This window comes from Cherax quadricarinatus, chromosome 33, assembly GCF_038502225.1.
Source record: "Cherax quadricarinatus isolate ZL_2023a chromosome 33, ASM3850222v1, whole genome shotgun sequence".
In the NCBI taxonomy this organism is placed as follows: Eukaryota; Metazoa; Arthropoda; class Malacostraca; order Decapoda; family Parastacidae; genus Cherax; species Cherax quadricarinatus.
In genome coordinates, this window is record NC_091324.1 from 4,162,366 (window position 1) to 4,174,823 (window position 12,458).

The window sequence follows — 12,458 nt, forward strand, 5'->3', positions numbered from 1 at the left end:
TGGGTAAAGCAATGTCTGCAATGTATATGCATGTTGCAATGGCGGAAGGTCATACGTAAGACTGCGAGAGTTATATATGTAGTGTTTCTGTAGTGGGAAGATTGTGTGGTTGTAATATTTACTAGTTGTCAAAGGCAGTTGTAGATAAACACTTGGCCTTTCCTCCTTTTGTGTGTGTGTGTGTGTGTGTGTGTGTGTGTGTGTGTGTGTGTGTGTGTGTGTGTGTGTGAGTGTGTGGAGGGAAGAACGAAGGAAGGAAGAGTGTGCAAAGTTAAGAGTAATTTTTTGAGTACATTACCTTCCAGCACTAATACATAAATAAGAAGAGTTAGTGAATGAAGGTGTGGATGGTCAGTGTTTCATGGCAACACACTGCTCTCATCAGCATCAGTGTTATGCATGTCCACTACACGCTGTACGTAACACGCTCACTGTACGTAACACGCATGCTGTCCGTAACAAACGCAGTACGTAACGCACACTACATAATACACACACTGTACGTAACACACACACACTATCGTGATTGACGGGTTGTAGAGCGCTCCTCTACCTAGCTACCAGTGTCTCGCAGAAGCGTTACTTATGCAACGCATTCGTGACTGATGACGCGTCAAACGCATGGTACCGCAAAGGTACTGCTTGTTCGCACCTTGTTGATAACCTTCCAACAGACTAGTTTTAAATATATTGCTATTTTTTAAGCTAGATTAGGTTAGGTGAGGCTAGATGAGGGTAGGCTCAATGAGATTAAGGTAGGTGAGTCTAGCGTAAACAAATGGAGGAAAGGCAAGCTACTCGCCTGGCAACGAGGTGGTCGAGCATAATTAAGAAACGTTAATATCTGCACGGACATGGTGGTGCAGGAGAGGGTTGCCTACCTGCAGATGCGTTCCGTAAACAGTACACTGTTTTGTGGTGGATGACGCGCAGTGCGTGTATATCGTACTGCCATGTACGGCAGACGCATTGCGCGGATGGCGCACAGAGCGTGCGTATACCTTACTACCATTACTACTACCTTAAAGCTGTCGTTTGTTTACATCTGGGCATGAATGAAGCTGAGAAATCGCAGCTTGATAAACACCCTCTCACTGCTTCAGCTTAAAGCTGTCTTAAATAACCCACACACCCTGAGTGTCAGAGCATTGCGGGCCTTTTAAACCCTGTTTTAGCATTGCTGGCTCTTTGGGAGTAGAGCGTAGAGCAGGTGGAGCGCGCGGAGCAGCAGGTGGAGGAAGGAAACGTGGCTACAGTGGGTGGAGGAGAGGGGCGGGGCTAGACTGCTCTAGCCGCACCTCGGCTGCCGCACCTCGCCACCCCACTCACTCATGTCTTAAGATTTTTCCCTTTCTTTCTTCTCTCCTCATCTGATTTTCACTAAGTGTTGCTGCAGTGAGGTAACGTGTTGCTAGAGCTACGTGATGCAGGGTGACGTGGAGGGTTTCACGTCCTCATTAGAGAACAAACAATATGTTAGGTGAAACTCCAAGCAGAGTAGGCGGTCGGGTGTGTGTGTGTATACGTGTGTGTCGGAATGTGTGTGCGTACGTTTGTGAGTTGCCGTGTGTGTGTTGCACATGTTGCATGATCAATACAGCCACAGCGGGTTGAGGATGGCTGGTGGCACGGTGTAGTGTGTTTAGCGGTGTGGTGGTGCGGTAGGTTAACGGGACTGTGTTGCACTGTGGGACTCGTCGTCAAGGATTGAAGACCTCCTCTCTCTCTCTCATGGTCCCTACTGAGAGACCTGCCACCTCATCTCCGCTCCTCTGCAGGGTCCCAGGCTGCAAATGTGAACCCGGTGAACAGTGCCAGGCTGCCTGGCATGACTGCTGCTGCCACTGCGAGGAGCACTCGTGGTGGAGGGTGACAGTGTGACTACCATCCCGTCATTCACATGGCCGGAAATCCTTATCAAATGCTAATTACCGTCGGTGTTTGTTGGCTGGTGAAACGTGTGTCGTAGTTGACTCGAAAGACATGTTCGATTGCAAGACTGTGAACGATGTAAAGTGTTCGAACTGCAGTGTAAGGATGAAAAGTTGAACAATTTGTATAGACTCGACAGGCTTCTTTCTGAGCAGTTGAAGATAAAGTCGAGATGGAAGCGTAGAATGATTTTTGTGACGGAGGCTAGATATCTCACTCCCACTGTGACGGAGGCTAGATATCTCACTCCCACTGTGACAGAGGCTAGATATCTCACTCCCACTGTGACGGAGGCTAGATATCTCACTCCCACTGTGACGGAGGCTAGATATCTCACTCTCACTGTGGCGGAGGCTAGATATCTCATTCCCACTGTGACGGAGGCTAGATATCTCCCTCCCACTGTGACGGAGGCTAGATATCTCCCTCGCACTGGGTGTCTACTGTAACATCTGTAATCTAAGCTACATGCATTGATTGCAAGCGTGTGATAGAGAAACTTAACATTATGATTTGAAAGGTTGATTCAAAAAACGCACTTATTCTTATTACTTGCAAAATATCGAGACTTACTTATCGTAGGCCTCCGAAGTGCTAGCTTGGGCGACCCATCTGTCCTCCGCCAAGTCCTGACGTGTTTGTAAGTGTAACACAGTGAGGACCTCGAGCATAACACCTGTGGGAACCTCCCAGGAGGACAGATCACTGATTGCTCAAAACACACGCGTCGCTGATATTGCGCTGGCCACTAACATGCGTTGCTCTTAAACAGTCTTAGGAACTAATCACTTCCCACTAAGGCTCGACGCGTTATTGTCGTTATTATTTATTGTACTCAAGAACTGCCGTCGTACGTTGTGCATACCTCATATACGGACCTCACAATACTAACATATACTGGTAACCGCTTAGTCCAATGAATATTTGATTCAACACTTCAATGCAAAAAAACATTTGCTTCCAGTGCCTGTGACTATCAACGTTTTGCAGACGTTTTGGCTTAGATGAAGAAAGATAATCTTACGTTTAAGGTGAAAAGTAAATATTGCTGTTCCAGGAAGGAAGGAAGCGGAACAAGAACAGTTTACAATAAAAGACTGAAATCAATAAACGAGAATACGTGTAGACAGAGAGAGGAGGGAGAAGAGACTAGGAAGGAGACGACATAGAGGAGAGAACAGGTGGACGGAGTCACCTCATGACCCATGTTCAGGCTTCTGCTGCGGACTCGGAATATGAAGGAAACTTTCATTATTAAAGGTAAGAGATAATGTGTGTGCAGGCTGTGTCCACCTGGATAGTGCAGGCTGTGTCCACCTGGATAGTGCAGGCTGTGTCCACCTGGATAGTGCAGGCTGTGTCCACCTGGATAGTGCAGGCTGTGTCCACCTGGATAGTGCAGGCTGTGTCCACCTGGATAGTGCAGGCTGTGTCCACCTGGATAGTGCAGGCTGTGTCCACCTGGATAGTGCAGGCTGTGTCCACCTGGATTGTGCAGGCTGTGTCCACCTGGATAGTGCAGGCTGTGTCCACCTGGATAGTGCATGCTGTGTCCACCTGGATAGTGCAGGCTGTGTCCACCTGGATAGTGCAGGCTGTGTCCACCTGGATAGTGCAGGCTGTGTCCACCTGGATAGTGCAGGCTGTGTCCACCTGGATAGTGCAGGCTGTGTCCACCTGGATAGTGCAGGCTGTGTCCACCTGGATAGTGCAGGCTGTGTCCACCTGGATAGTGCAGGCTGTGTCCACCTGGATAGTGCAGGCTGTGTCCACCTGGATAGTGCATGCTGTGTCCACCTGGATAGTGCAGGCTGTGTCCACCTGGATAGAGCAGGCTGTGTCCACCTGGATAGTGCAGGCTGTGTCCATCTGGATAGTGCAGGCTGTGTCCACCTGGATAGTGCAGGCTGTGTCCACCTGGATAGTGCAGGCTGTGTCCACCTGGATAGTGCAGGCTGTGTCCACCTGGATAGCGCAGGCTGTGTCCACCTGGATAGCGCAGGCTGTGTCCACCTGGATAGCGCAGGCTGTGTCCACCTGGATAATGCAGGCTGTGTCCACTTGGATACAGAAAACAATGTTAGGTAAGACACATATGCAACAGTTAGACAACTTTATTCCGAAACGTTTCGCTTCTTCAGTCGAATACAGAAAATAGGCAGGAACAGTAGAGATGTGAAGACGATGTAATCAGTCCATCACCCTTGTAGTCGTAGAATTTGAGGTTGTCAGTCCCTCGGCCTGGAGAAGTTCAGTTCCATAGTCAGGAACTATCGATAGTTCCTGACTATTTTCTGTATTCGACTGAAGAAGCCTACTGTGTAGGCGAAACGTTTCGGAATAAAGTTGTCTAACTGTTGCATATGTGTCTTACCTAACAACCTGTCGGTATTGTATACCATTTTGATGTTCACAGAAAACAATACCGACATGTTGATGAATAAGACACATGTACAACACTTTTTTTTTTTTTGATGAAACATTTCGCCTACTCGGCACGTTTCGCCTGTTGGGCAGGAGAAACGTGTGAAATGTGGAACTGAAATGTGAGATATGTTGTGAAATGTGAGATGTGTGTTCCCCCCGGAACACACTCCAGGTATACACATGAAGCTCTAGTTGGAAATTGTAGCATGGGAGATGCTACATAGGCCTAGATTAAGTCTCCGTAGGCCGTGGCCACTCGCAGACTCACACCCCGACTTAAATCTAGCGATTAATATTTGAAATTCCTATATTTCACAGATCTGAACGCGACTAATATATTGCAGGTAATGTAAAAAAAATTCGTGATTAAGGTTGATACGTCATCCTTTTTCAGTTTCTTGACTCGTATGAGATTTTTGGGGCCTTGATGAGAGGCGTCGAGGACCTAGGTGAGACTGAAACTAACTGTACCTCGATGGAGCAGAAGACTTACAGAGTGAGGCGAAGAAATCTAAATAAGAGTAAAGCAAAGACTGGGGGAACTTGTTGTATGAAACTCTGGTTGAACGTGAGACCAGGGCTATGACTGAAGGTAAGACCAGGGCTATGACTGAAGGTATGACCAGGGCTATGACTGAAGGTAAGACCAGGGCTATGACTGAAGGTATGACCAGGGCTATGACTGAAGGTAAGACCAGGGCTATGACTGAAGGTATGACCAGGGCTATGACTGAAGGTATGACCAGGGCTATGACTGAAGGTAAGACCAGGGCTATGACTGAAGGTAAGACCAGGGCTATGACTGAAGGTAAGACCAGGGCTATGACTGAAGGTAAGACCAGGGCTATGACTGAAGGTAAGACCAGGGCTATGACTGAAGGTAAGACCAGGGCTATGACTGAAGGTATGACCAGGGCTATGACTGAAGGTATGACCAGGGCTATGACTGAAGGTATGACCAGGGCTATGACTGAAGGTAAGACCAGGGCTATGACTGAAGGTAAGACCAGGGCTATGACTGAAGGTAAGACCAGGGCTATGACTGAAGGTAAGACCAGGGCTATGACTGAAGGTAAGACCAGGGCTATGACTGAAGGTAAGACCAGGGCTATGACTGAAGGTAAGACCAGGGCTATGACTGAAGGTATGACCAGGGCTATGACTGAAGGTATGACCAGGGCTATGACTGAAGGTAAGACCAGGGCTATGACTGAAGGTAAGACCAGGGCTATGACTGAAGGTAAGACCAGGGCTATGACTGAAGGTAAGACCAGGGCTATGACTGAAGGTAAGACCAGGGCTATGACTGAAGGTAAGACCAGGGCTATGACTGAAGGTAAGACCAGGGCTATGAAGGTAAGACCAGGGCTATGACTGAAGGTAAGACCAGGGCTATGACTGAAGGTATGACCAGGGCTATGACTGAAGGTATGACCAGGGCTATGACTGAAGGTAAGACCAGGGCTATGACTGAAGGTAAGACCAGGGCTATGACTGAAGGTAAGACCAGGGCTATGACTGAAGGTAAGACCAGGGCTATGACTGAAGGTATGACCAGGGCTATGACTGAAGGTAAGACCAGGGCTATGACTGAAGGTAAGACCAGGGCTATGACTGAAGGTATGACCAGGGCTATGACTGAAGGTATGACCAGGGCTATGACTGAAGGTAAGACCAGGGCTATGACTGAAGGTAAGACCAGGGCTATGACTGAAGGTAAGACCAGGGCTATGACTGAAGGTATGACCAGGGCTATGACTGAAGGTAAGACCAGGGCTATGACTGAAGGTATGACCAGGGCTATGACTGAAGGTATGACCAGGGCTATGACTGAAGGTATGACCAGGGCTATGACTGAAGGTATGACCAGGGCTATGACTGAAGGTATGACCAGGGCTATGACTGAAGGTAAGACCAGGGCTATGACTGAAGGTATGACCAGGGCTATGACTGAAGGTATGACCAGGGCTATGACTGAAGGTAAGACCAGGGCTATGACTGAAGGTAAGACCAGGGCTATGACTGAAGGTATGACCAGGGCTATGACTGAAGGTAAGACCAGGGCTATGACTGAAGGTAAGACCAGGGCTATGACTGAAGGTAAGACCAGGGCTATGACTGAAGGTAAGACCAGGGCTATGACTGAAGGTAAGACCAGGGCTATGACTGAAGGTAAGACCAGGGCTATGACTGAAGGTATGACCAGGGCTATGACTGAAGGTAAGACCAGGGCTATGACTGAAGGTAAGACCAGGGCTATGACTGAAGGTAAGACCAGGGCTATGACTGAAGGTAAGACCAGGGATATGACTGAAGGTAAGACCAGGGCTATGACTGAAGGTATGACCAGGGCTATGACTGAAGGTAAGACCAGGGCTATGACTGAAGGTAAGACCAGGGCTATGACTGAAGGTAAGACCAGGGCTATGACTGAAGGTAAGACCAGGGCTATGACTGAAGGTAAGACCAGGGCTATGACTGAAGGTAAGACCAGGGCTATGACTGAAGGTATGACCAGGGCTATGACTGAAGGTATGACCAGGGCTATGACTGAAGGTATGACCAGGGCTATGACTGAAGGTATGACCAGGGCTATGACTGAAGGAATGACCAGGGCTATGACTGAAGGTAAGACCAGGGCTATGACTGAAGGTATGACCAGGGCTATGACTGAAGGTATGACCAGGGCTATGACTGAAGGTAAGACCAGGGCTATGACTGAAGGTAAGACCAGGGCTATGACTGAAGGTATGACCAGGGCTATGACTGAAGGTAAGACCAGGGCTATGACTGAAGGTAAGACCAGGGCTATGACTGAAGGTAAGACCAGGGCTATGACTGAAGGTAAGACCAGGGCTATGACTGAAGGTAAGACCAGGGCTATGACTGAAGGTAAGACCAGGGCTATGACTGAAGGTATGACCAGGGCTATGACTGAAGGTAAGACCAGGGCTATGACTGAAGGTAAGACCAGGGCTATGACTGAAGGTAAGACCAGGGCTATGACTGAAGGTATGACCAGGGCTATGACTGAAGGTATGACCAGGGCTATGACTGAAGGTAAGACCAGGGCTATGACTGAAGGTAAGACCAGGGCTATGACTGAAGGTAAGACCAGGGCTATGACTGAAGGTATGACCAGGGCTATGACTGAAGGTAAGACCAGGGCTATGACTGAAGGTAAGACCAGGGCTATGACTGAAGGTATGACCAGGGCTATGACTGAAGGTATGACCAGGGCTATGACTGAAGGTATGACCAGGGCTATGACTGAAGGTATGACCAGGGCTATGACTGAAGGTATGACCAGGGCTATGACTGAAGGTAAGACCAGGGCTATGACTGAAAGTATGACCAGGGCTATGACTGAAGGTATGACCAGGGCTATGACTGAAGGTAAGACCAGGGCTATGACTGAAGGTAAGACCAGGGCTATGACTGAAGGTATGACCAGGGCTATGACTGAAGGTATGACCAGGGCTATGACTGAAGGTAAGACCAGGGCTATGACTGAAGGTAAGACCAGGGCTATGACTGAAGGTAAGACCAGGGCTATGACTGAAGGTATGACCAGGGCTATGACTGAAGGTAAGACCAGGGCTATGACTGAAGGTAAGACCAGGGCTATGACTGAAGGTAAGACCAGGGCTATGACTGAAGGTATGACCAGGGCTATGACTGAAGGTATGACCAGGGCTATGACTGAAGGTAAGACCAGGGCTATGACTGAAGGTAAGACCAGGGCTATGACTGAAGGTAAGACCAGGGCTATGACTGAAGGTATGACCAGGGCTATGACTGAAGGTAAGACCAGGGCTATGACTGAAGGTAAGACCAGGGCTATGACTGAAGGTATGACCAGGGCTATGACTGAAGGTAAGACCAGGGCTATGACTGAAGGTAAGACCAGGGCTATGACTGAAGGTATGACCAGGGCTATGACTGAAGGTAAGACCAGGGCTATGACTGAAGGTAAGACCAGGGCTATGACTGAAGGTAAGACCAGGGCTATGACTGAAGGTATGACCAGGGCTATGACTGAAGGTATGACCAGGGCTATGACTGAAGGTAAGACCAGGGCTATGACTGAAGGTAAGACCAGGGCTATGACTGAAGGTAAGACCAGGGCTATGACTGAAGGTATGACCAGGGCTATGACTGAAGGTAAGACCAGGGCTATGACTGAAGGTAAGACCAGGGCTATGACTGAAGGTATGACCAGGGCTATGACTGAAGGTATGACCAGGGCTATGACTGAAGGTATGACCAGGGCTATGACTGAAGGTATGACCAGGGCTATGACTGAAGGTATGACCAGGGCTATGACTGAAGGTAAGACCAGGGCTATGACTGAAGGTATGACCAGGGCTATGACTGAAGGTATGACCAGGGCTATGACTGAAGGTAAGACCAGGGCTATGACTGAAGGTAAGACCAGGGCTATGACTGAAGGTATGACCAGGGCTATGACTGAAGGTAAGACCAGGGCTATGACTGAAGGTAAGACCAGGGCTATGACTGAAGGTAAGACCAGGGCTATGACTGAAGTTAAGACCAGGGCTATGACTGAAGGTAAGACCAGGGCTATGACTGAAGGTAAGACCAGGGCTATGACTGAAGGTATGACCAGGGCTATGACTGAAGGTAAGACCAGGGCTATGACTGAAGGTAAGACCAGGGCTATGACTGAAGGTAAGACCAGGGCTATGACTGAAGGTAAGACCAGGGCTATGACTGAAGGTAAGACCAGGGCTATGACTGAAGGTATGACCAGGGCTATGACTGAAGGTAAGACCAGGGCTATGACTGAAGGTAAGACCAGGGCTATGACTGAAGGTAAGACCAGGGCTATGACTGAAGGTAAGACCAGGGCTATGACTGAAGGTAAGACCAGGGCTATGACTGAAGGTAAGACCAGGGCTATGACTGAAGGTATGACCAGGGCTATGACTGAAGGTATGACCAGGGCTATGACTGAAGGTATGACCAGGGCTATGACTGAAGGTATGACCAGGGCTATGACTGAAGGTATGACCAGGGCTATGACTGAAGGTAAGACCAGGGCTATGACTGAAGGTATGACCAGGGCTATGACTGAAGGTATGACCAGGGCTATGACTGAAGGTAAGACCAGGGCTATGACTGAAGGTAAGACCAGGGCTATGACTGAAGGTATGACCAGGGCTATGACTGAAGGTAAGACCAGGGCTATGACTGAAGGTAAGACCAGGGCTATGACTGAAGGTAAGACCAGGGCTATGACTGAAGGTAAGACCAGGGCTATGACTGAAGGTAAGACCAGGGCTATGACTGAAGGTAATGACCAGGGCTATGACTGAAGGTATGACCAGGGCTATGACTGAAGGTAAGACCAGGGCTATGACTGAAGGTAAGACCAGGGCTATGACTGAAGGTAAGACCAGGGCTATGACTGAAGGTATGACCAGGGCTATGACTGAAGGTATGACCAGGGCTATGACTGAAGGTAAGACCAGGGCTATGACTGAAGGTAAGACCAGGGCTATGACTGAAGGTAAGACCAGGGCTATGACTGAAGGTATGACCAGGGCTATGACTGAAGGTAAGACCAGGGCTATGACTGAAGGTAAGACCAGGGCTATGACTGAAGGTATGACCAGGGCTATGACTGAAGGTATGACCAGGGCTATGACTGAAGGTATGACCAGGGCTATGACTGAAGGTAAGACCAGGGCTATGACTGAAGGTATGACCAGGGCTATGACTGAAGGTAAGACCAGGGCTATGACTGAAGGTAAGACCAGGGCTATGACTGAAGGTATGACCAGGGCTATGACTGAAGGTAAGACCAGGGCTATGACTGAAGGTATGACCAGGGCTATGACTGAAGGTAAGACCAGGGCTATGACTGAAGGTATGACCAGGGCTATGACTAAAGGTATGACCAGGGCTATGACTGAAGGTATGACCAGGGCTATGACTGAAGGTATGACCAGGGCTATGACTGAAGGTATGACCAGGGCTATGACTGAAGGTATGACCAGGGCTATGACTGAAGGTAAGACCAGGGCTATGACTGAAGGTATGACCAGGGCTATGACTGAAGGTATGACCAGGGCTATGACTGAAGGTATGACCAGGGCTATGACTGAAGGTATGACCAGGGCTATGACTGAAGGTATGACCAGGGCTATGACTGAAGGTATGACCAGGGCTATGACTGAAGGTAAGACCAGGGCTATGACTGAAGGTAAGACCAGGGCTATGACTGAAGGTAAGACCAGGGCTATGACTGAAGGTAAGACCAGGGCTATGACTGAAGGTAAGACCAGGGCTATGACTGAAGGTAAGACCAGGGCTATGACTGAAGGTAAGACCAGGGCTATGACTGAAGGTAAGACCAGGGCTATGACTGAAGGTAAGACCAGGGCTATGACTGAAGGTAAGACCAGGGCTATGACTGAAGGTAAGACCAGGGCTATGACTGAAGGTAAGACCAGGGCTATGACTGAAGGTATGACCAGGGCTATGACTGAAGGTATGACCAGGGCTATGACTGAAGGTAAGACCAGGGCTATGACTGAAGGTAAGACCAGGGCTATGACTGAAGGTAAGACCAGGGCTATGACTGAAGGTATGACCAGGGCTATGACTGAAGGTATGACCAGGGCTATGACTGAAGGTAAGACCAGGGCTATGACTGAAGGTATGACCAGGGCTATGACTGAAGGTATGACCAGGGCTATGACTGAAGGTAAGACCAGGGCTATGACTGAAGGTAAGACGAGGCTCCAGTGTTATTGTGAAGATGCTTCGTGAAAACAGCCAAAGAAATCGCGTTATCCACAAGATACACGAATTATTTAGGAAAACTTTGGAGCACGTTGTAATCAAGTTGTGCACCGCCAATTTAGGTCCAGGTTGTATACCGTCAAGTTAAAATCAAGTTCTGTCCCGTCAGCAATATAAAAAAAAATAATACGCAGATTACAGAATAAACTATTATCGGGACAACGTATCGCTCCGCGTAGAGTGTTGATTTGATAAAACTGCACAGAGAGAAACGTTGACTCCAAACTCATTCTGCAGCGCGCGCGCGGGTTGGTAAAGCCTGTCTGTTGCAGACTTCTGAGGTGCGGTGAACGACCTGTCGTCTTGAACCATTGTTGTGGCTTTCCCATGCAACCACACTCGCCACATTTCTTTGGTTTAAGGGGACATTCGGGAGCAACTCTCACCACTGTATGGAAACAACAGCAAAGGCTACAAAGCAACAAGACCCTGACTGGAACAATTCACCAGCGTGACGACCCCACCCCCCCGGCCCTCACTTTACCATAGGAACCTGCAATAGCCCAACTGAGGACTGCGATAGCGCAGCTGAAGACTGCGATAGCGCAGCTGAAGACTGCGATAGCGCAGCTGAGGACTGCGATAGCGCAGCTGAGGACTGTGATAGCCCAACTGAGGACTGCGACAGCCCAACTGAGGACTACGACAACCGAGCTGAAGACTATGATAGTACAGTTGAGGACTATGTTAGCCCAGCTGAGGACTATGCTAGCCCAGGTGGAGCCGTCAGCTATCCTCAGGGCTAGGGAGAGGATAGTTCGGTTTATCCCAGCATTCCACACTAGCCTGGTGAAGGCCCTAGCTATCAACCTTGACCTAGACTAGTCTTTCTGCCTGTAACTGACAGTAACTGCAACTGATAGTAACTGGTTGTAACTAACTGTTACCAGCTGTAGCTAACTGTAACCGGCTATAACTAACATAAACTGATTGAAACTGCCTATGACTGACTGTGACTGCAACTGGCTGTAACCGTATGTAACAGTCTGTAATTGTCTGTAACTAACTGGCTGTAACAAAGTGGTTGTAATTGTAACTGGAGGTAACTGACTGTAACTGGCTATAACTTATGGTAATTGCTTGTAACTGGCTGTAACTTACTGTAACTGGCTGAATTGTAACTATCTGAACTGACTGTAACTATAACTGCTTGTAACTGCCTGTAACTGACAATAACTGATAGTAACTGCCTATTACTCGTAACTAGCTACCATTTACAACAGCTGTCTGCAATTTGCTTGTAGGTGACTGTAACTCGCTATAGTTGC

General features: G+C 48.6%; 1 protein-coding gene across 6 annotated transcripts in view; it reads left to right on the forward strand.

The window, feature by feature from the left end:
* The first annotated feature begins 1,558 nt into the window (after positions 1-1,558).
* The window catches only part of LOC128693906 (zinc finger protein chinmo), a 271,416-nt gene continuing 260,516 nt past the window's right edge, over positions 1,559-12,458 (forward strand). The window contains exon 1 of one of the 6 annotated variants that reach the window (XM_070090773.1): positions 1,559-3,192. In XM_070090773.1, the coding sequence (XP_069946874.1) occupies positions 3,138-3,192 (55 nt within the window). In that variant the 5' untranslated portion in view covers positions 1,559-3,137. The remainder of the gene's footprint in view (positions 3,193-12,458) is intronic. The other 5 variants (XM_070090771.1, XM_070090772.1, XM_070090777.1 and 2 more) reach the window with 5 other exon arrangements.